Here is a 24516-nt window from a genome sequence, read left to right as displayed (position 1 = left end):
AATTTTCAATGACACGCCATTTTTGGATGTTAGTGGGATGACAACAGTTTGGAAGCTGCCCTGTAAATTTTTTAATCCTGACATGACAAATTAGTTTAAAATGACAACTAAACTTTTCTTAATCTTTTCTGTCTATATTATCTCAAAAAAAAGAAAGAAAAAAAGATAAGTGGTCTAAAATACAACATCAGTCAATTAGTAAATGAGTTTTCAATTTGTAAGTCTCGTTAGAACTTACAAAGATTAGGTCTTTTTGTAAGTGCCGGTGTTGTTAGTCTTGTCTTCACACTCATTCCTTCCCCATCCCGGTGTTTTTTGTCTATCTAATCTCAAAAAATAAAAATAAAATAAAATAAAAAATCTTAATCTTGTCCTTTTTAAAGGAAGCAAAAATGTAAATGGGTGTAAATGATAACTAAAATTTTTGTGTTCTTTTTAATGGAAACAAGGCGTCCAAGACACAAATTGATTTTTGGTGTAGACATGGATAGAACCCAAATCTCTTATTCAACTATAAAAATTTTTATCAATTGAGTAACTAGAAGTCACGTTTGCCAACAAATTCAGTTAAATTAACTAGGCATTAGCCGACACTTTGTGAAGGTGCTTCTTATTTCTTATTTCTTTTTTTTTTTCTGGGTAAGGATTTTAATATTAATTATTTGATACTATAGTTAATTTATGGCTATATATTAAAATATTTTACTATAAAAAGTTAATTATTTCCATTTGTAATTTTTTATAGATTTGAATTATAAATTTCTTACCATTTAGAGTAATAGAAATTGTGACTATTAAAAAAAATAACAATATAAATTACTGATAACTTGAGTTTTAAAGGGAGGATCAATTTAAAACTGAAATTTAATTAATTTATAACTTAAAATCAAAAAGAAAATGTATATATTATTGTCTCCTTTTCAGAAAGCCTAAATGGTGATATTGTTGAAGTATAATATAACTATCAATTTTTTTCTATGCATAAATGAATCGGTACAGTGAATTAGTCAATTAAATTATATATGATTACCTAGAAGTAAAATAAAGCAAATATATACACACACACAAAACTGAGAGAAAATTCAATTAGATTTTAATAGGATTCTCAACTTTATGCCATATATTCTATTTAATTTTTAATTTTGTGCCAAGTAAATTATTGAGTGTAAAAATCGAAAATTCCAGATCTAATTAGTAACTACATTTGATTTCAATTGGAATCCAATTTTTAGCCACGTGTCTATCTAAATTTTTTATTTTTGTAGCAAGTAAATTATTCGGTGTAAAAACTGAAGAGTCTAAAATGAATTAAATTCTAAATCATATATATATATATATATATATATGATTTAATATAATATGATAAGCCATTACATATTTTAGAAATGTGTGATTTAAAAAAAAAAGTATAAATTAATACCATGTATAATTTGAATTTCTTCTAAAACTTTTAATTGTACTAGTGCATATGCACTAGGCTACACACTAGTTTTATATAAAGAGAAATTAAGAGCAGAAAAAGGACAATGAAATGAATTTTGTGCCAACTTACCTCTACTTCCCCAAACAAATTAAAAAAAAAAGCCAAAATAAATGAAAGCTCTGGACTAATTATTAGTATTGTCATCATTTTTATTTATTTATTTTTTATAGATATGATAGAGCTTTAAGTTATGACGTGCTTTCTCAAAAAAAAAAAAAAATTATAACATGCACTCCATGATGATTAAACCTCAAATCTCAACCAACTTTTTATGTAAGCGGAGTTTGTACCTCAAATCTCTTATTCGATGACAACAAATTTTATTAGTTAAGGTAACTGCAACCGACGTCTAGTTAGAGATATGGAACAACCTGAATGATGCTAATAATTTTTTCCTTAATGACAACAGTAAGTCAATTGCAGTGTCTTCTCCTCTTCATAACCATAAAACAAAAGTTACAAGGAAATACATACACCAAAGCATTTACTGCCACACCACAAATTCTCCTCCCTTCCATCTATTCCAGGGAGTACACACTCATAACAAACGGGAATTACAATTACATACAATGTTTTTATTCTTTTCAACCCAATAAACCATTGGGATTGGACCAATTAACCTCAAAACACTTACTTTGCAACCTATTTGTAGGAAGGCACTGCACATAAGTATAGATAAAAGACAAGGCTGAATTATTCTCGAGCAACTACAACTACTTGTTTCCCTTTGTTGCGACCCTTAAAGAGTCCAACCAGGGCAGCTGGACCACTTTCAAGGCCTTCAGCAATGTCTTCCACATACACTATCTTCCCCTCTTTGATATAAGGCAGCACAGTATCTAATAACTTGGGATAGAGGTGATGGTAATCAAGAGATGAAAATCCTGTAACATGGATGCGCTTGAATATGAGATGCATCAAATTTTTCACGCCTTCAGTTTGATCAAGATTATACTGTGAGATCATTCCACATACAGCAACACGACCATGGGTTCTCATGTTTAGGAGCACTGCATCAAGCATCTTACCCCCAACATTCTCAAAGTAGATATCAATGCCCTCTGGGAAATACCTGATGATGGACACAAACCAATAATACTGTATTTTAAAAATCAAGGTACTACTAAGGCTCTAATAGATGGATTTTAATAGTTGGATATGAAAATTTAATTTCTACATTAATAAATTCTTTTTTTTTTCCTTTTCTTTGGGGGGGGGGGGGGGTGTTCTTTTTTGAAATTGAGTAAAGCAATTCATGCTGTCATACACAATTGAATCTGTGGCCTCACAATCTCCTTTTCTTTATCAAATAAATTTCTTAATGTTGGTCACAATATGTCATATCTCAGAGAAATTTGTATTCTTGTTTTGCACATGACAACTGTACTGACCTTTTCAAAGCTGCATCCAAGTCATGCTCTTCATTATAATTGAAAGCATCATCAAAACCAAACTTTTTCTTCAGTAGATCAACCTAATTTACAACAGAAGAAACATAAGTTTTTCACACTAAAAAAGGTAAGAAAAATTAAAATAAAATTAAGTAAAAAGTAGAAGAATTTTTTCATGTGAACGGTAAGTTCATCCCACCAGGTGCAGTCCACAATCAATGAAGCAGCATTCAAATAAAAAAGAAATGGTGAACTAAAAAGTACACATATCCTAATAGAATATACCTTTTCTTTACTTCCAGCACTTCCAACAACATAACAACCAAACAATTTTGCAAATTGTCCAACAAGCTGGCCAACTGCACCAGATGCTGCTGAAACGAAGACATATTCTCCTTTCTTAGGAGAACAAACTTCATGGAAACCAGCATAAGCTGTCACACCAGGCATACCTATTTTGTAAACAAAAGAAAAAAAGTCAAAAGATTCAAACACATTTACAGGGAAATTTGACATGAATCCCAGTACACAATCACAAGAATCCGTAAATTAATTATGAAACTACTCTTGGAGACACTCATACATCAAAAGGGAATTAGCATAATATAGTCATCTTCTCTTAAATGCAAATCAATTCAAAACTTATAGAATGAGTAAAGAACTTACCAAGAAGGCCCGTATAGTAGGAAAGGGGTACATCGGTATGCTTGATCTTTTTTAGACTTTCGGTTGCCGTGGTTAGGCTGTACTCTTCCCATCTAGTATTAGCTCCCCAAACTAAATCACCTACCTTGAAGTCTGGGTGCCCAGAATCCAAAACTTTAGCCACTCCATACCCGTTTAATGGCTGCAAGTTTTTACCAACAGAAGTTCACAATTGCAAGGTCAATATTGTATAGAACATCAATATAAACAAGCAAGCACTCATGCATATATATGCACGTACATTTAAAAACAATCACATTTATATATATATATATATATATATATATATATATATGTGTGTGCACGCGCACGCATGTATGATGATATGCTATCATATCATGGGTCCAAATTTAATTAAAAAAAAACCCTACTTCAAATAAGACAAAAACAGGCAACAATTATCACTTATCAGTATTCCATATCCCATAAATTTTTTCTGGGGAATCAAACAGAGAACTCACAGAGCCCGGGGTGTAACTGGAGAAATCGCTAGGAACAACTGGTTGCATTAGGATACGCATTATAGGATCGCAGGACAAGTAAAGGTTCTTCAGAAGAACAGCATTGGAATCCTCTGGAACCTTCAATTTTATGGTACTTGTGGTCACGTACATGTCTGATTCCTTTGGAAAACCAGTGACATAGTCCTTGAATATCACTTGCTTGTTACTCACTTCCTCTCCAACATTAATTGCCATTGCTACTAGTACAATCTTTGTTGTTTCACTTTCACTGTCTGTGTTTTGTGTTTTGTCTGAAACGGTTTCTATTTATACTTATAGGAGTTGTGTGAGTGCTTACATAACAATATTTTAATGTGTGTTCTAAGTACCATGATACGTCACTGATGATTTTTTTAACATGTGTAATTGTCAAATGTGTACCATGATACGTCACTCATGATGATTGTTAGCTGTGACTGTGAGAATCAGCAGTGACGATTCACGTTGGTTGAATTCTTTTTCAGTTTCTTTATCATGGTCGCTTCGAAACTACTAAACTATTCTTGTCCTCCATTTTAGGAAACATTCCAGAACTAGAGGATTTATTTATTTATTTTTAGATCTTATTTTTGTCATTTTTAAACCAAAAAAAAAGTTAAAATAAAATTGTAGTTAAGTATTTTATCTCTCTATATATATTATATATCTAAAAGCTCATATGTAGAATTTAATATTGTTATACTTGCTTGAGCTACTTCATCAGTCACGTCATACTTTTAAAAAATTTCTTTTATGATTTTCTAATTTTATTTTATATAAAATAATTAAATATAATTCATGGACCCATTACTATTCAACATGTTACTATTCACAGGGTGTGTATGGGTCGGGTTAAGGAGATTTTTTGACTTAACCCACTATGGTGAGTTAAAAAAATTCAATCCAACCCAACCCAACCCAACCCAACTCATCACATAAGTCCAACTCAACCCATCACATGGGTCGGGTTGAACCCATAAATTGGACAATTTTTTGTATTACTATTATTATTAAATTGAGCAGAAAAAAATATAAATATAAATACATCAAAAAACCCAAAGATTAGTATCAATGTAACTTCTTAATCGAAAATAACACTAATGACTAAACAACAATAGTAGTTTATTAGGGTTTGTATGAATAAATTGGCTTTTATATAAGATAAGAAGAGTTGGTTATTTAAAAATTTTATTAATTATATAATATATTTTAAATATATAGGTGGGTCGGGTCGGGTCAAGTTTGGCGGGTTTGAAATTTTGTGACCCAAACCTAACCCGACCCTTAATCAAAAATAATTTTGTAACCCAACCCAACCCACCAAGCCCTAAAAACCAACCTAACCCAATGGGTTGGGTGGGGTCGGGTCAGTTTTAGCGGGTTGGCTGCACACCCCTAACTATTCATTTGTTTTAAGTGCAAATATTTGACTATTTAGCTATCCGAATTGATTTCAACTTTTCATTTTTTTCTTTCTAATTTCAAGTAATTGTTAAAATTGAATAATTCATTATTTTTTTAGTGGATATATGCACATGTTTGGCTATTAATTACATAATATTACTATTCATTAAATGCAAATGTTTGACTATATTCAGCTATCCAAATTGATTTCAAATTTTCGTTTTCTTCTTTCTAATTTCAAGTAATTTTTAAAATTTAATATTTAAACGTTTCATCTTCCCTCTTTGTTTTTTTGTTTTTTGTTTTTTGTTTTTTTTTTTATCTCCTTACTACTCTTTATTTTCCTGTTAAACTTCCTTCATCATTTAATTTTTCTTATATTTTAACTCTCCTTCTCTCCATCTTTTTTTATATAAATTTGAAATTATTTATTCCATTCAATCCATATTATTTCCACACAAAAACTGTGAGTACTCTCTCTATCTCTCTCTCTCTCTCGTTTAATTTTTGTTCTTTCTTATAACTCTAATTTAGATCGATGGTTTTTTTATTTAATTTTTCAGTGCTGTATTTATTAAATTTCTCATTTGGGTTAATACATTTTTTTTAATTGATTTTATATCAATTAAAACAAAATATAAATGGCTACAAATTTGAATGTGTCTACCAATGGACTTCTATTGAAGAGAGATGTATTCACAATATTTTTAGCTTCATATATTTCTTTGATAAGGTGAATTTGAAAAAGAGAAAAAGTAGACAGAGGATGTATGGTCTTTCATAATCCCATATGTCTTGAAGAATGTGGAAGGCCTATTAATCTCCCTTCTACTGGAATTTTGCATAGAAAACCTTTTGCTATAAGTTCCTTGACTTTTGTTATTTTATAATGAAATAGGACTGAAAGATTTCCTTTGCCTAACTAAACAGGTAGAGGTAGATATACAAATACTTTTGGAGAAGGCTGATATAGCTCTTAAAAAGTGCAAGAGGCATATGGTTGTGGCAAATGAGCTTTTAACACGCAAAGACGAGGTTGTAGTTGTTACAAGCAATGAAAAGATATCAGTTTGCCGTTACAAGACTCAAGTTGATGATGTTGTGGAGAATCACCCTTATTAGATTTATTGTGGAGAGATTCAGTTTATGTTGAGAAGCTGAATCTATGATATTTAAACCAAAAATATCATCAAATGTTCGATATAATAGACCAATGTTGTTAAAATCGGGATCCTACGTAGGATTATTGAATGTAGGTGGGATCGTAAATTGTAGGATCGGATCGTGAATCGTAAGATCCTACATATTTTCATATTTAAAGCAAAAAAACACATTGATAATAACTTTATATGTTGAATAATTATGTAAATTATAAATTCATCCTTAAGAAAACTAAGATTTGCATCATATGATGTAATTTGCATGTCATACATCGCTAAGTTTATACTAACAAAACAAATATATTTAAGTTTTGACTCAATGTATTTAAAAAGTTCAATAAATGTTTAATTAGCAACTAAATACCAAAATATTTATCAAAACATATGAAAAATATTTTCCAAGTTTGAAATCCAAAATAAGTTAGCAAATGGAAACTAGCTAATTACAATATGAAATCCAAAAGTAAGATGAATATTAAGGTGAAGTGAACATTTAATTATTTCTATTCTAAGGTTCTTATAACCATTGTCCTAAATTCTTAATCATTATCATCCATTTCATCATCTATGTAGACATTATATATTTATATACTAGAACTGCAAAAGACATCAAGATACAATTTCGTACTCAACTATTCATTTTATACCACTCAACAACAATTAAGGAGCATACTCAAAAAAATCAATCAATCAATATACAAACACAAGCATAACTAATAAAATTATATAAAAAAAATATTTTAGTAATATTAGAACACAAATTAGTATATTGATCAAACAAATTTAATAACATTATAGCTTAAAAGGCAACAAAGCCAACATCAAATTCTTTATTTAGAAATGATGAAGCATTCATTCATTTTGTTTGATTACAAGTGAACTAGAAACTAAAAAACATTTGCTTAGGTTAACATAATTTTAAAAAAATAAAATAAAAAGTCATACCATGACAACATGAAAAAATAAAAACCCTTAAAGCTTCATAAAATAAAATAAAAAAATCTCATAAAAAAGACCAAAAATTTATGTTTTTAGTAGGATCGAAAGGATCCCATACAATCCTATATGATCCTATACGATCATACATACGATCCTAGTGTGATCCTAAACGTTTTGGCGAGGTGGGATGGTAAAATCATGCAATCCTACAATGTAGATCGCGATTTTGACAACTATGTAATAGACATTTATCAAAAATTGCTCTATGGTAGCAGGTCCTCATGATAATCATTTGGATTATCTGGTAGGCTAACTTGCCTTTGGGCAAAAAATAAAAAACATATTTTGATTTCAATCAAATGCTTATAAAATAACCTCTAAGGGGGGAGATTATAATAAACATTGTAATCGCTCTATAACCTATATTGTGACAAAAAGTGAATAAAGTTGTTTTATTTATAGAGTATCAAAGAAGTTAAAAAATATTCAGTGTAGTAATTTTTTATTGTTGCATCTCATGTGTTTGGTAAAATTTCATTTAGAAATTTTATGTGTTTTTCTCAAATCTATTTGTTATTTTTATTTTGGTCATTTTATTACAAATAATTAGCATCTCCACCATCAAATTTTTAGTTACTTTGAACTTTCTTGGTAAACTTTTACTTTGCTTAGTTGATCATCTTTACTGAAAATGCCAAAAAGAGAATAAGATAAAATATAATTTACTCTAAAGCGTCATTATGCTATTAATGTTTTTATGTATAAATACTTAAGAAAAATTTTCTTTTTGCATTTGATTTGATTTTATTTTATATTTCCACTTTATGATATATGACTTATTGATAACTATTGCATAGTTATCTTTATTTACTTTTTCACTTAATTTCAATTGTGAGGAAGAAAGAAATTGATGTGGATCTATGTATCAGAGAAAAATATACCTTTAAGAGTTAAATCGCATACATCTGTATAGTAATAAACAAAATAAAGATAGTTACAACTTGGTCTAATAGTTCTCACACTATCAAATTTTTTTTTTTTAAATACTGAATTGTGTTTGCATACATATCTCACTATATATAATACCTGACTACAAAATATATTTTGCTGCACTACAAAAAAAAAAACTTCTAATTTAAAACATAATTTCAAATAACAACTATTGAATTTTTAAAAATATACAATCTAATATATTAATTCAATAATTATCCAATAAAAAATAATCATACCAAATTTTTCCACACATTGTGCGAGTCTGCGACTAGTTATCAATTATATTACATCTAATTTTGTACTCCAAATGATATTTTGAGGTTAAATTCCCCAATTATAAATGATTTTTAATTTAGATAACCTTTAAAATTTGATCAATGTCATTTTTGAAAGTGGGAAATTATAGAAAAATAAATGTGACTCTTAACTTACAGACCAAAATGAACCCATTGGACCGAATGGACCCACTGGACCACATAGACCAAATGGACCTAGTGAATTGAAAGGACCGAATTAGATCAAATCAAATTGGTCCGAGTGGATTGAAGTGGAAAGAGAATGAAATTCTTATACAAAGACACATCACAAACTCCATTCAAAAGCCATAAAAATGAGTTAGCAAATCAAAATTATCTAGTAGTCCAAAACCATATTATTAATTTACCCTATTTATAAAAAAATCATTATATTTTTACCTTTTCTTATTTATTTATCATTGATATTATTATTTTAAAACCATAAAATTTATCTACTGTAAGAGAGAGAATAGTTTCCTATAAATTATTGTTATTATTATTATTTTAAGGTTTTACATTGACATTTGAAAATTTTCTTTTTCAAACAAAGTTGAAAGTTTTAATGGGTAAGCAAAGACAAGGCTGCTCATTACAATTTGGGGTATAAAATGATAATTTTATATATAATTAGAAATTTTACATTTTAATATAGTATTTAAATGCTTCTCATTTCTTGAGATGCAAGATTATTATTATTATTATTTTGGTATTTAGATTTTGGGGGGCCTTAAAGCAATGCCTAAGTGACTTTGTCTTGAACCGACCATGTGCATGGTTGCATACGATTAAGGCCATCAACCTCTCAACCTGAAACAGATATTTCACAGAGCTACTTGTTTATTCCAAGTAGACATGGCAAAACTGGTGGGTCGAATCGGGTTGGATTGGATTGCAGGTAAAAAATAGGTCATTTTAAGCAGGTTAAAAAGGGGTTCGGGTCAATTAGATTGCAGGTTAGGTTAAGTTTACTTGTATTTTTCACATGAATTTTTTTTTTTTTAAAGAAAACAACATGTATTTGCCATTTAGAAAGTCATGTAACAAATTACTTGATGTAAAATGCATTACTTTGAATTCACCACTTATATCAAGAATAAATTACACTTATTAATACTTATTTAATAATTTTAAAATTATACAAATCCTAACAATACTATCTAAAACAAAATAACACAAAGATAAGTAAAAAAAAATACACAAGTTTTATTTCTACACAATATCAACATCCCAAAATATAAAACAAAATTACAAATAACTTATTGGATAATTCACTTGACAAAGAATTAAAACATATAAGAAATTTACTATCTTGAAAATTAATTTTATAATCTATAGTCAATTGTGGTTGGCACTTTATTTCAATTTGAGATATATATATTAAAGTTAGATTGTTTAATTATTTATACATGGTCTCTTTTATGAATATCATATTATTGTTAAGCAACACACACTTTAGGAAATATCATAATTTATTTTGAAAAGCCGTTTATTTTGGACATAAATTGTTAAAAAATAGGTCTAAGCATTCATGATTTATGTTAATTTGATACTTTGGCTTCACTAGTTTTACACTTGTGAATATTCTCACACAAGTCTACAATTTTAAATCTATGTTTTTAATTGTACTGGAACTAGATTATCTTGGCATATACTTTGCTATTTGATATTTAAAAATTTTTACTCATTACAAATTGCTCAATCATTTATCTTTCAATTAATTTGTATACAGTTATGTAAATATTTCAATTGTTTCCTTAAAACTCACAACAAACAATTAAACCAATACTGCCTTTATTTTATTTTATTTTTTTAACAAAAAAAAAAAAGTTTTAAAAAATGACTCGGGTTTGGGTCGGGTCACGGGTCAACCCGTTTTTGTTTTTGGTAAAAAAAACTCGGGTTCAAGTCAGGTATTTTTCGGGTCGGGTCGGGTCAGAAAATTCTGACCCATTTTGCCATGTCTAATTCCAAGAAATGATAATGGCTTATTTGACAGTACCTTTGGCTCAAATTGCATTGTGCACCGAACAGAGCTACTCTCAATTTTCGTTGTACACCAGAATGAATAATACATGTTCCTGCAAATCGGATTCCTAAAAATATCAATTCACATTCTCTAGAGATGGAGCCAGGTTTTTTCTATCTTACTGACCTCAAAGCTTACTAAACATAGTTTCCATAATGAGATATAACATACCATCTATGACTAATTTAAAGGTTGGAAACCATATAATGTGGTTTGTAAATGTTCAAAGTTCCTTCTCGTAGATTTCCTGTACTAAAACACCAAACCATAAACCAGACAGCTTTGTTAAACTACTACAAGGTGGACCTCTAACATCAAAGAATTTGACATAAAACTCAACATAATAGCAAATCAATATGCAAAACATGGCTAAATCAATCCCGAGCAATCAAAACAACTTGTTTTCCAACATTGCGGCCACTGTAAAGTCCTACCAAAGCGGCAGGGCCGCTATCAAGGCCTTCAGCTATGTCCTCCACATACTTTATCTTCCCTTCTCTGATGTAAGGCAGCACTACATCCAAGAACTTGGGATAAACATTATAGTAATCAAAGAAAGCAAATCCGTCCATGTGAATCCTTTTATAAATAAGACACATCAAATTCTGAACACCTTCAGGCTGAGCAAGATTGTATTGTGAGACCATTCCACAAACTGCAATCCTGCCATGGTCTCTCATATTGAGAAGCACAGCATCAAGCATTTTCCCCCCAACATTCTCAAAGTAGATATCAATGCCCTCAGGGAAGTACCTGGTGACACTCAGAAATAGTGAAGACTGTATTTAGTGCCTGAGATAACATTTCAATAGCTCATAATTAACAGCTGTGGGCTGAAACTTAAATTGGGAGAACATGCACCTTTGATTTAAAAAATAAATAAATAATTTCCTACCCTCCCCTTCCCCTTATTCTGCATCGTTTTTTTTTTTTTTTTTGTATTTTTTTTTATTTTTTAATCAGACAGGCCTGGGCATGTTAGTGGATGCAGTATGACAATTATTTTAAAAAGGATTTGTAAATGCATAATCAATACTACAATAATATAATCTTATGAATTTCCATTACCATCTTAATTCTTTCTTGTTAATAAGATTTTCCATTAATGTGCTATCACCAAGCATCTACCTACATAGAAAAATCAAATATAAAATCTGCAAATGAAGAATGTACACTTTCATGTGCAAAGTCATTTACATGGCTTTGTCTGTAATGTCATTCATAAGAAGACATGATTTCATGGTGATGAATGGTTACATCAAGGATAAAGGAGGTAAAATTATTATACAAATTGATGAAATGGTGCATTGTACATATTAACAATCTCTGTTTTTTGGATATTTTATAAGAAGGCCTCAACCCATTGGCCATGTTTCCAATGCAACAATTAAGCTGCTAGTAACATAAACCATGGAACTCACCCAAAGCTCGTAATTTCTAATATCATCAGGATGATCAAGACCATGTCATGTATGTTATCCTTAATATTATAAAAATATAGACACACACACATATAGATAATAAGAAAGAAGGAACAACTTTATATCCATCTGATGTCCAATGATTAATTAAAGCTACAGAGCAAGAAATGTGTTAAGAAATATTTATAGAGACTGACCTCTTCAAAGCTCCGTCCAAGTCAGTTTCTTCCTTATAATTGAAAGCCTCATCAAACCCAAACTTGTTCCGTAGTAGATCAACATGCATGACATCAAAGATCAGAAAGAAGATAGAAATTTTTTTGTTGTGTATTGACTGGCCTGCTTATTCCTTTCTAGAGCAGAGAAGGGAAGGAGAAAGAAAGACATTGCATGGCTAACAACTCTAGCAAGAAATCTATCCTCTCAAAACCATGCAATGATTACTTCCTATAAAGAATTATTTATGTATATGATGTTTGTATTTCTAAAACAAGGCCTTCAATATACCTTTCGTTTCCCATCCAAAATTTTTAAGAAGAAAACCAGGTATACATAGTGGTCAGAAGATTGTAGTCATTAACCGTAGAACCATTCCATGGGAAGAGAAAATTGGGAATTATTTTGGTATTAATTAGTAAGAATTATATGAGTTTATAAGTTTTCCTGTGGAAATTTCATTCTGTCATAGAAAAAGAAGCGACTGTAAGAACAAAAGAAGTAAGCTTCATGTTAGAAAGAGAGAAATTCTAATGTTCTGAGAGTTCACATATTGGGTCAGATTGACTACAAATTTTCGAAGAAATCCAATAACACGTGATGAGATCAGGTTAACAATTCTGAATCATGGTCATAAGCATGCCAAATAGAAATAGCTCACCTTTTCTTTACTTCCAACACTACCAACTACATAGCAACCCATCAACTTTGCAAATTGCCCAACAAGCTGACCAACTGCACCTGATGCAGCAGAAATGAAGACATACTCTCCTTTCTTAGGAGAACAAACTTCATAAAAACCAGCATACGCAGTCAAACCAGGCATACCTAGAATTAAATCCAATTGTAGGGTGAATATTAGTTGATGGAAAGGTAAAATGGCAGAATCTCACCTAATCTTGTCAAATGTTCATTTAATAACATTGACTGTTGCAATGTTGCTAAACATCCATATTAAAATGCACATTGTTGGTATGTAATTAATTTAAACAGAGTGTACATAGCAAACTTAGTCGAAAACCTAGAATTATCTAACCAACTAGACTACTAAACTCAACACATAATTTCAATTAAGAATACATGCTTTGTTCAGAATCAACTACATCTGCCAATTATATCTGATCTAAAGCCACAATCATAAACAGTTGTAATTACAAAATCTATTCCAGCAAACTACAGAGCCAGCTCACTGAATTGATCAAGGACCCAATGGTACCACACTAGCTCGAAATTTCAACACAAGAAAAGAATTGAATTCATGCTTCTCAGGATCAAAGTTAAAGGATATGGATTATCCGTGCAAGTTTTGATTCAAACTTTTGAGGGTTATAATTACAATGTAAGGGTCATCACCATGGAATAACTATTAACTGTCATTGTTTTTAACAATGACAACTAACTAGTAAGAGAAAAATAGATAAATGGCAGTAAGAAACTATGAAACTCACATAGTTTTATGGTGCATTTGCATATATAGCGCATCTGAAAATATGAAGTAATCACCTTCAAATAAGAATTTTACAAGCTAACACATGCATATCCAATTCACACATACAAACACACACCCAAGCAGACATGCATATCCAAATCATACACGTGCAGGCACATGCACAAGCAGCATTCATTGTAATTTAGTAGCTAATTCAATCTAGAATATTTCATGGAATGAGTAGATGACTAAGTTACCAAGAATTCCAGTATAGTAGGAAAGGGGTACATCAGTGTGCTCGATTTTAAAGAGTCCTTCCAGTTCTGTGATGTGGCTGCATTCTTCCCATGAAGTTGTGCCCCAAATCAAGTCACCTTTCTTGAAGTTTGGGTGTCCTGAATCCAAAACTTTGGCCACCCCAAACCCAGTTAATGGCTGCTTCATGTTATTATCAGAAAAAGAAATTAGAATTGCACTCATAGAACAAGATACAAGCTGAGTCATTTTACACAGCCCACTCAACATATATATATTGCAAGAGGTGGAAATTTTTAAATTTTTTAAATTTATATAATGCTTACAACATACAAAGTATTTGACCATTTACTTAATTGGCTTTTAATTATGATTATCTTTTTAAAAATTTCAACAATATAATTTTCCAACCCTATATGTTACATACTAATATATATTGAATGTAGAGAGGAAACATCAGCAAAATGCAATTGTAGAGAGAAAACATCAGCATATCTTGAATGTAGCAAGGTCACTCATGTTTCATTCTCATTTGCCTTTACATCTTTGGGGGCATTGTGTTTTAACTGCTGCATATTTGATTAATAGGATTCCTAGTACACCTCTATCTAACAAAACCCCTTATGAGGTCCTTTGTGGCAGTCCTCCTTCCTATGCTCATTTAAGGATCTTTGGCTGCCTTTTTTATGCTTCTACACTTGCACATAACAGGTCCAAATTTGCAGCAAGAGGAAGAAGGTGTGTCTTTCTAGGCTATCCTTTTGGCATCAAAGGTTACAAAGTTTTAGACTCGTCCACAAATACAGTTTTCATATCTAGAGATGTGGTCTTTCATGAAAACATATTTCCTTTTATTAATAGTAAAGCCTCGATTTCAGACCCTTTTACTTCAATTACTGAAGTTAATGGTCTTGCATCTTCCAGCTCAGGTAATAATTTTTTTGTCTCTCCTATTACTATCCAAGATGAGTCTATTGCTTGTTCAGATTCTGTTACTGATCCTATTCCAGTTTAGGTTTCTTCTCTCCATTCTGATTCCTCTCCTACAGCTTTTGATTCTATTGATTCTTCAGCTCCTACTTCTGTCACAGCTATACCATCTTTCACATCAACTCATGAACCACCATCAGCACCTATCAGAAGATCATCTAGGCAATCCACTAAACCAGTTTACTTACAGGATTATGTTTGTGCTACTACTCATGTTTTTGGTGCACCTTATGATGTGGCTGATGGGCTTACTTACTCCCATTTAGAGCCTTGTTATCAATCATATCTGTTGGCAATTAGCACATCACCTCAAGAGCCACAATTTTTCTTCCAAGCTGTTAAAGATCCTCTTTGGAGAGCAGCAATGGACAAAGAAATTCAGGCCCTTGAACAAACTCATGCTTGGGAGCTTACCACCTTACCTCTTGGTAAAACCCCTATTAGGTGTGAATGGGTGTATAGGATTAAGTTGAATCCTGATGGAACAGTGGAGAGATACAAGACTAGACTTGTGGCTAAGGGGTACACACAAAGGGAAGGCATTGACTTTCTTGAGACCTTCTCCCCTGTTGCTTAGATAGTCACTGTTAGAGTCCTTATTGCTTTAGCAGCTTCTAGGTGTTGGCCCCTTCACCAATTGGACATAAACAATGCCTTTTTACATGGGGACTTAGATGAAGAAGTGTACATGTTATTGCCTCTTGGTTTTCACAGTAGGGGGGGGACTTCAATTGCCTCTTCTTCTTCAAATTCTTCTGCTCCTCCTGTTGTCTGCAAGCTACTTAAATCCCTTTATGGTTTGAGACAAGCTTCGAGACAATGGTATACAAAACTGTCATACACTATTCAGCAACTTGGATTTGTTCAATCTACTGCTGATAACTCTCTTTTTGTTCATGCTAAAGGCTCTTTGTTCACAGCTTTATTGGTCTATGTGGATGACATGATCATCACAAGAAATGATCCTACTTGTGTAGCAACTTTAAAGTCAATTCTGGACGCTAAATTTGGAATTAAGGATCTTGGATCACTTAAGTTTTTCTTAGGACTTGAAATTGCTAGAAGTAAGAAGGGAATAAGCTTAAACCAAAGGAAGTTTGCTTTAGACATTTTAAAGGAAACAGGTATGATGGGTTGTAAGCCTGCTAAATCTCCAATGGAAAAACAATTGAAACTGTCAAAGGACAGTGGTGAACTTCTACCAGATTCAAGCAAGTATAGAAGGCTCATAGGTAAATTGATGTACTTGACACTTTGTAGGCTTGATATCACATATGCTGTGAACAGGCTAAGCCAATTTTTAGCCAAACCAAGAGTTCCTCATATGCAGGCTGCAACAAGAATTTTGCAATATGTCAAAGGTATACCTGGACAAGGGATTTTCTTTCCAAGTGATTCAGATTTAAAATTGAGAGCATACTATGATGCTGACTGGGCAGGATGCACAGATACAAGGAAATCACTTACTGGATATTGTGTTTTTCTTGGAGATGCTTTGATTTCATGGAGATCAAAGAAGCAGTCAATGGTATCACGATCTTCAGTTGAAGCTGAATATAGATCTATGGCAAGCACCACCTGTGAAGTTACTTGGATTTTATTCTTACTAAGAGATTTGCAAGTGAAGCATGAGAAGTCAGTTTTACTTTACTATGACAACTAGGCAGCATTGCATATAGCTGCAAACCCAGTGTTCCATGAGAGATCAAAACACATAGAAGCAGGCTGTCACATTGTTAGAAACAGAGTTCTAGATGGCAAATCAAGACTTTCCATGTTGCATCCAAGAATCAATTGGCAGATATTTTTACTAAGGCACTTGGTGTTGACAACTATGTTAGAATGGTTAAGAAATTGGGATTGATTAATATTTTTGCTGATCATGTTGAATATCCAGAGTATATTGTGGATGATCAAGCAGCAAGAGCTTTGCTCTTGAGGTGGGGGTGTTAAACTTGATGAGATCAATCTCAATGTTGGTGATGCTAGGACTAATGCTAGTGTTGTGGAAGATAAGTCCAAAATTGATACCAGTACAGTGAAAGGCAAGACCACGATACCAAGGACAGAGCATGAGGTAATGGACGTGGGCTACTTAGTGGAGACAATAGAAGCCATACCTTACCATGATTTGTTTATACACATTTATGAGGAATTGCTGCCACGTGGCTTAGGGAGACAAGGATGTGATATAAATTCTTGTAATCATAGGTAGTTGTAGTATAAGCTTTGTAACCACTTTTCCTTCAAAAGTGGGAATTAGTTTCTCTTCGTTTTTTATTAGATAGCTAGGCAATTGTATTTTATTAAGTTGAGTGGTTGTATTGCTTAGTACTCTTCAATAAAATACAGAGTTTTATTTAGAGAGAGCCTTTACCTTTTTACATGTGATGATTTGAATTGGCAAATATCCATGACAATGTAATTTGTGTTGAGTGTGAAATTGTTGGTCCAATAAATTCCCTAATGAGAGAAGCTCAGAGTTTTGCAATTTGAAAAATCTCACTCGAGCGCAATTTTATCAGAGGCTGTTTTCTAGTCAGGATTTTGTCTTGGTCAAATAAGAACCTGCTCGAGCAAGTAGCTAACAATGCTCATACGAGCAACTTAAGGAAACAGGCAAGCACCAAACAATTGAGGACTTCAGTTTCCATGCTCCTTGAGCCCAAAAGAAAGACATCAAAGTTGAGAATTGAGCTTTAGGGAGCCAGAGAGCCATAGAAAAATCTGTGAGGCTTTCTTCGTTGGAGCTGCTAAATCTTTAGGAGCATATGCTTAAAGAACTTAGTTTTCCTACACTGGCTCACACAGAGAACACTAGATGTATATTCTGTGTATAAATAATATGAGCATATTACAAATACAGTATACAAGGCTAAGCTCCATGGGTTAGACTAGACTAAGTTATATACTAACAACAACAACAATCATTATCCATATGCCAACAGTGGTTCCTAACATAGAGGAAGCAAAACCAAGAAAGCAGAGAGAGAGAGAGAGAGAGAGAGAGAGAGCTTACAGAGCCAGGAGTATAGGAGGTAAGCACGCTAGGACCCTCAACTCTTGCCATCCGTATACGCATGTAAGGATCACAGGACAAGTAAAGGTTCTTCACTACTATTCCATGGGACCCCTCTTGAAGCTTCAGTTTCATGGTTCCATTGATCACTTGCATGTCCGACTCTTTAGGAAACCCAGACACGTAGTCCTTCAATATTACTTGCTTGTTCCTCACTTCTTCACCAACAACACCACTGGCCATTGTTAGTCTTTCTAAGAGCTTCTGGTGTTTCAGTGTTTCTCTCCGTCAATCTATGCTGTGTGTTCAGTTTCAATTATTGTTGCTTTTATAATATGAAGTTTGTGGACTGAGGAGATGACACGTGCGTGTGCGCCAAACACTTTGAGAAATCAGCTACTGTAATGCATGTTATCCACTTGATTTCGTCTTGATCGTCCTTAATTAAAATATTGTCTACTTTAGAAAAAGTTAGATACACACAATTTTTCATTTCCATTTTTAACTAATTTGTACTACTTTATAGAAATTTTAATAATATTTTTTTCGCGATACTTTATCTGTATTTAAATTAAAAATGAGAATTTTAGTTGAAGAGTTTCAAACTATGATATAGTGGCACCAACACAATACAAGAGGTACAAAATTATATGCAATACGATACGACACAATATATTTTTTGAAGGCTTAAGATATGATACAGTAGGAATAAAAAATTAATTCATTAAATGAATATTTATTTTTAAATATATATTATTTAGTTTAACCTATAATTTAGGTTTAAAAAATAATTACCAACAATCAAAAATTTTAAAATATATATATATATATATATATATATATATATCTAAAATTAATTTGAAAGTAATAATATATTGCAAATAAGTACATTAATACCCCTTAAATGATGTTAAAATTACAAAGAAACAGTTAAATTAATTCAATTTAATTAATAAATTGAAATAATTTAAGCAAATAACCTACACGCTACAAATAATTTTTTTTAAGTGAAATACCAAAATTTATTATACCAAATAATAAATAAATATAAATACACAAATTGACGGAGAGAAAACCTAGTCACTACCTTGCAATATAAAACAAAAAAGGTGATGTGGATTCCAATTAGCTCAACTAATAAAGTTTGATGGTTAAATATGATATTTGGGGTTCAATCTCTACCTACATAAAAAATCGATTGGTGTTTTAATCTGGTGATATAGAGTATTATTAGGAGCAACCTTGTTCGGAAAATATTCCTATTAAGTAAATAATTCTTTTTCTCTTGACACCTATTAAATAAATAATTATTATGTCTCAAACTAGCGAATGTGATTAGTTTCAATGATTGATTCTACTAAATGTTGTGTGATGCATGAAACCTCTTAACTGCCATGAAATTACCGTCTGGAAGCATTGCCCCAATGCCCCGTAAACATTGTTTGCACTAAAATTGTAGGTTGCTTTTCTGAGCTTCTTCAAACTTATTTTGTAGCCATCTTCTCTAATAATGAAATCTGTGGATCAAATCACTATCCATTAGTACTTTAAAAAAAAATGATCGTAGAGCTCAAATGAATTAGGAGAATTCAAGAGTATGTCAAGCTAACAAAGTGTAACTTTTCAATAATTAAATTTAAAACTAGTAATTGGGAAATTTTGCCTGATATATGATATCACATACAAGGTGATGTTAATGACATTTCATTATGAAAAGTTAAGATTATGGTATAAAACGATTCTAAAATATTAATGAATACAATTTTTCTTTTCCTTTTCCATTATATTTGAATGAAGATTTTTCTACTTTCAAAGTGAAAGCTATCACAAATCAAAGGAATGGAAAATTGTATATTCTCATTAATTAGGAAAATAGAGTACAAGAGAGATATACATACACGAAAAAGAAGCAAAAACTAACTAACTAACTCTGTCACGTGCTACATATCCTACAACTAACCTATATACGTGTGAACTAACAGGCCATTCACACACTAATACAAGCTACATGTTGTTTTACTTGTTCTGTGTCTTCATTTATGCCGTTTAGCTTTACACTTGTTGTGCAGATACCCTTGTAGCTTTCACCCTCTTCTATCAAGCTTAACTGATTTTGCTTAGACTTGTTTCTTCCATTCTGATACTCCCCCTCAAGGGTAGTTTCTGAATGTATATTAATCATTCCCATTTTGCAAACCAGAGTTGAGAATTGACTAAAACTCAATGACATAGTCAACAAATCTGCAAGCTGGCAATGAGTTCTAACATGATTCAATTTAATAACTTTCTCCAACACTTTATCTCTAACCACATGACAATCTATCTCAATGTGCTTGGCCGTTTCATGAAACACTGGATTTGATCCAATGTGTAGGGCTGCTTCACTATCACAAAACAACAAAGCTTCCATTTTGTGTTCAACACCAATGTCCTTAAGAAAGTACAATATCCGCACTATTTCACAAGTAGCCACTGCCATTGCTTTATACTCTGCTTCTGCAGATGATCTAGAGACTGTTGATTGCTTCTTGGACTTCCATGAGACCAAGGAATCACCAATGAAAACACTATAACCTGTGACATACCTCCTGGTGTCAGGACAAGCAGCCCAGTCAGAGTCTATGAAGCCTTTTACATGTAATTCTGTGCTAGCTGAAAATAGAAGACCCTTACCTGGTTCATTCTTCAAATATTGGAGCACCCTATGCACTGCATCCAGATGTGGCTTCCTTGGCCTGGACAGAAAATGTAATGTATTGGCTCAACCTATGGACAGCAAATGTAATGTACGGCCTAGAGATTGTTAATTGCAATAACCTTCCAACAAGTCTTCTATAAGCACTAGGATCCTTAAGCTCTTCCCCTTCATACTTGCTTAACCTTACATTTTGTTCCATTGGTGTTTTGGCTGGTTTACAATCTAATAAGCCAGCATCACTTAACACTTCTAAAGTGTATTTTCTTTGACACATTGATATACCCTTGTTTGACCTTGCAATTTCCAAACCAAGAAAATACTTCAAGTCACCTAAATCCTTCAACTTAAATTTCTGATTCAACAACACCTTAAATTGTTCAACTTCTTCCTTGTCATTACAAGCTATCAACACATCATCTACATGGATCAATAAAACCATAAAGCAATGACCCTTTTTGTCTAGTAAACAAAGAGTAATCTGCCTTAGATTGTTTGAAGCCTAACTGAACCAAAGTAGAAGAGAATTTGGCAAACCATTGCCTAGAAGCCTGTTTCAACCCATAAAGTGACTTATTCAACTTATAAACCATCTCCCCCTGGCTCTGAAACCCTGGTGGAAGAGACATATAAAGCTCCTCAGATAAATCCTCATGTAAGAAGCATTGTTAACATCAAGCTTCCCAAGATACCAACCCTTTACGGCAACCACAGCCAAGAGACAGTTCACAAAAACCATTTTGGCAACAGGTGAGAAAGTTTTATTGTAATCAACCTCTTCCTTCTGTGTGAAACCTTTGGCAACTAATCTAGCCTTATACCTCTCAAGAGAACCATCTGACTTATACTTGACTTAATAAACCCATTTACAGTCAATAGGTTTCTTATTAGGAGGCAAAGGTGTCAAGGTCCAAGTATTATTAGCTTCTAGAGCTGCAATCTCAGCAGCCATGGCTTCTTGCCATTTAGGATTAGAGTCAACTTGATAGTAGTACAAAGGTTCAACAATGGAAGAGATAGAACAGCAAAAATGTTTATAGGAAGGAGAAAGAGAATGATAAGACAAGTGGGAAGATAAAGGGTGAGAAGTACCTGTATGAAGAACAGTTGCAGTGGGAAGTGAGGATACCTAATTGCAATGATATGCTTGAAGATAAGAGGGCTGTTTATAGACCCTAGCAGACCTTTCAATAGGCACAGGATCAGCTAAAGGCTCAGGTGGTTCAATAGGAACATCATGTAAAAACTCATCATCAAGATCAGTGTGCACAGCAAGAATAGAATTGTCAACATGAGTAGAAGATAAGGGAGCAGCAGGCAAAGAAGAAGAAGGAAGAATGGGATCAAAAGAATTAGAAGAAACAAAAGGTATACAAGGCAAAGGAATGGGTTGAGAAGAATCAGAACAAGGGGCAGGAGTAGAATTAATGGGAAAAACAGTTTCATGGAATACAACATCCTTAGAAATGAAGATGCAATGAGACTAAAGGTCAAATAACTTATAACCTTTCACATTGAGAGGATAACCAAGAAAAACACATCTCCTTGCTCTTGGAGAAAATTTAGTTCTAGAGGAAGCAACAGTGGAGGCAAAACATTCACAACCAACAACTCTCAAATGTTCATAAGAAGGAGGATGTTTAAAGAGAAGTTCATAAGGGGTTTTATTGTGAAGTAGGGCTGATGGCAATCTATTAATCAAATATGTAGCTGTTAAAATGCAATCACCCTAGAATTGAAGAGGAACATTAAATTGAAAATGAAGGGCCCCTAGCTATGGACAACAAGTGTTGATGTTTTCTCTCCACAACAGAATTTTGTTGTGAAGTATAAACACAATTATGTTGATGTATAATGCTATGAGAATTGAAAAAATCAGGCATGTTAAATTCCATAGCATTATCAATTCTAATAGACTTAATTTTGCAACCAAATTGAGTAAGTACCATAGAATAAAATGAAGTAATGAGAGACCTAACTTTTGATTTTGATTTCATTAAGTATACCCAAGTGGCACGGGTTGCATCATCAACCACAGTGAGAAAGTACTTAACCATCCAAAGTAGAAGTAGCATAAGGACCCCAAACATCCAAATGAATTAAATCAAAAGCACAAGAATTGATCTTATTATTGAATGGAAAAGGCAAACATTTCTGTTTGGCCGAAGGACAGACATTACAAAGATCATTACAAGCCTTTTGTAAATAAGGAAGAAAATGAGCTAAAGTATGAAGTTTAACATCTAATGGGTGACCTAGACTTTCATGCCAAAGAGAAGAGAGATTGGTTGAAGACAAGGCAGTAGTAAAGGGATGGAAAACTGTACTTAATTTGTGGTGAACAAGAAAATCTAAAAGGGCAATAGCAGAATGCTGATGTGAAGAGCCACACTGCAGTAGGTACAATCCATCAACTACATGTCCCACTCCAGTCGTTCTCCAAGTGATAAGGTCCTATATAAAACAGTAAGAGGACAAAAGAACAAGGCAATTTGGTTGAACTTTAGTGAAAGAACTGAAAGAGAAAAGATTAAATGTAAAAGAGGGAACACATAGGACATTGTGAAGAGTAAGGGAAGGTGACAAAATCACAGTGCCAATATGTGTGACGAAAGCTGTTTCTCCATTAGGCAATTGAACCACGGATTGATTGATAGCAGTGATAGAAGTCAAAAGATAAACAAAACATAATATATGGTTAGTGGCACCAGTGTCAATGGCCCAAGTACTAGAATTATATGTTCTTCTATTGACAACTTAGGCAGAAAATACTGAATGTGTAAGAGTCATACCTGCCGTGGAAGAAGCATTAGATGTCACCACATTAGCCATGGCATTGGTAAGAGAGTTTGACCCTTGAACAGAAGTGTCTAATGGAGAACTAGGAGTCCCAATCAAAGCAAGAAGCTATTGATATTGCTCTGGAGTGAAGACTGGTGTCATGGAGCCTGAAGCAGTTAGAAATGATAACTCTTAGAACTTATAGAACTTATCAATTGTGTGACTAGTCTTACCACAGTGAGTGCAAACATGCCTCTCTTTTCCCTTAATCCCATTATTGCCAACATAGTTAACCCTAGAATTAGCATGAAAATTCTAGGATTTAGCAACTAAGGCAGTTGATTCTACCCTTGGATTGGAACTGTGAATAGCAGACCTTTGTGTTTCTTCTTGAATCATCAAGGAATACACTTTGTTGAAAGAGCAAAAAAGATCCATAAGCAAGATTTGTGTTCTTACTTGTGAAAAAGAATAAAAAATTCTCATAAAAAACTTCATAACAAACTCTCTAGATTGCAAATCACTAAGCCTATTGTTCACATTACATGTGCATTTGCCATAGGTGCAAGAAGGAAAATGACTATTATTTTGCAATTGATCCTAGAGAACCTTTAACTGAGTGAAGAAGTCAGTAATTATAGTCTCACCTTGATGAAGATCTGCAATTTCCTTTTGAAGGTTGTAAATCTCGGGACCATTCTGTTGAGCCAACCGATTCCTCAAATCATTCCAAATTCCCAACGCAGTGTCCTCATAGATGATACTAGCTTGAATTTTAGGAGAAACTGAATTTGTCAACCAAGTTCCTACCATATTGTCACACCTAATCCA

General features: G+C 32.7%; 2 protein-coding genes across 6 annotated transcripts; both read right to left on the bottom strand.

Moving 5' to 3' along the window:
- Window positions 1-1896: 1896 nt before the first annotated feature.
- On the bottom strand, window positions 1897-4313 carry LOC142630767 (2-alkenal reductase (NADP(+)-dependent)-like). The gene is made up of 5 exons (XM_075804811.1): window positions 4041-4313; window positions 3541-3721; window positions 3160-3326; window positions 2875-2957; window positions 1897-2555 (listed from the first exon to the last, which is right to left on the bottom strand). The coding sequence occupies exons 1-5, from the start codon at window positions 4275-4277 to the stop codon at window positions 2177-2179; spliced, it is 1047 nt and encodes a 348-aa protein (XP_075660926.1). The 5' UTR covers window positions 4278-4313; the 3' UTR covers window positions 1897-2176.
- Window positions 4314-11026: 6713 nt separating this feature from the next.
- On the bottom strand, window positions 11027-18511 carry LOC142630214 (2-alkenal reductase (NADP(+)-dependent)-like). 5 transcript variants are annotated; one of them, XM_075804180.1, is made up of 5 exons: window positions 18210-18511; window positions 14203-14383; window positions 13178-13344; window positions 12498-12580; window positions 11027-11632 (listed from the first exon to the last, which is right to left on the bottom strand). In XM_075804180.1, exons 1-5 carry the CDS (start codon window positions 18450-18452, stop codon window positions 11254-11256), a joined length of 1053 nt encoding a protein of 350 aa, XP_075660295.1. In that variant the 5' UTR covers window positions 18453-18511; the 3' UTR covers window positions 11027-11253. The 5 variants fall into 5 exon arrangements, with proteins under 5 accessions (XP_075660295.1, XP_075660297.1, XP_075660299.1 ...); XM_075804182.1 differs by having other exon boundaries at window positions 12498-12559; XM_075804184.1 differs by having other exon boundaries at window positions 12498-12559; window positions 13178-13257.
- Between the last annotated feature and the right edge of the window lie 6005 nt (window positions 18512-24516).

Source organism: Castanea sativa, chromosome 4 (assembly GCF_040712315.1).
Source record: "Castanea sativa cultivar Marrone di Chiusa Pesio chromosome 4, ASM4071231v1".
Taxonomy (NCBI): Eukaryota; Viridiplantae; Streptophyta; class Magnoliopsida; order Fagales; family Fagaceae; genus Castanea; species Castanea sativa.
Note: the sequence above shows the minus strand (reverse complement) of the source record. Positions and strands in the feature narration are given on the sequence as shown.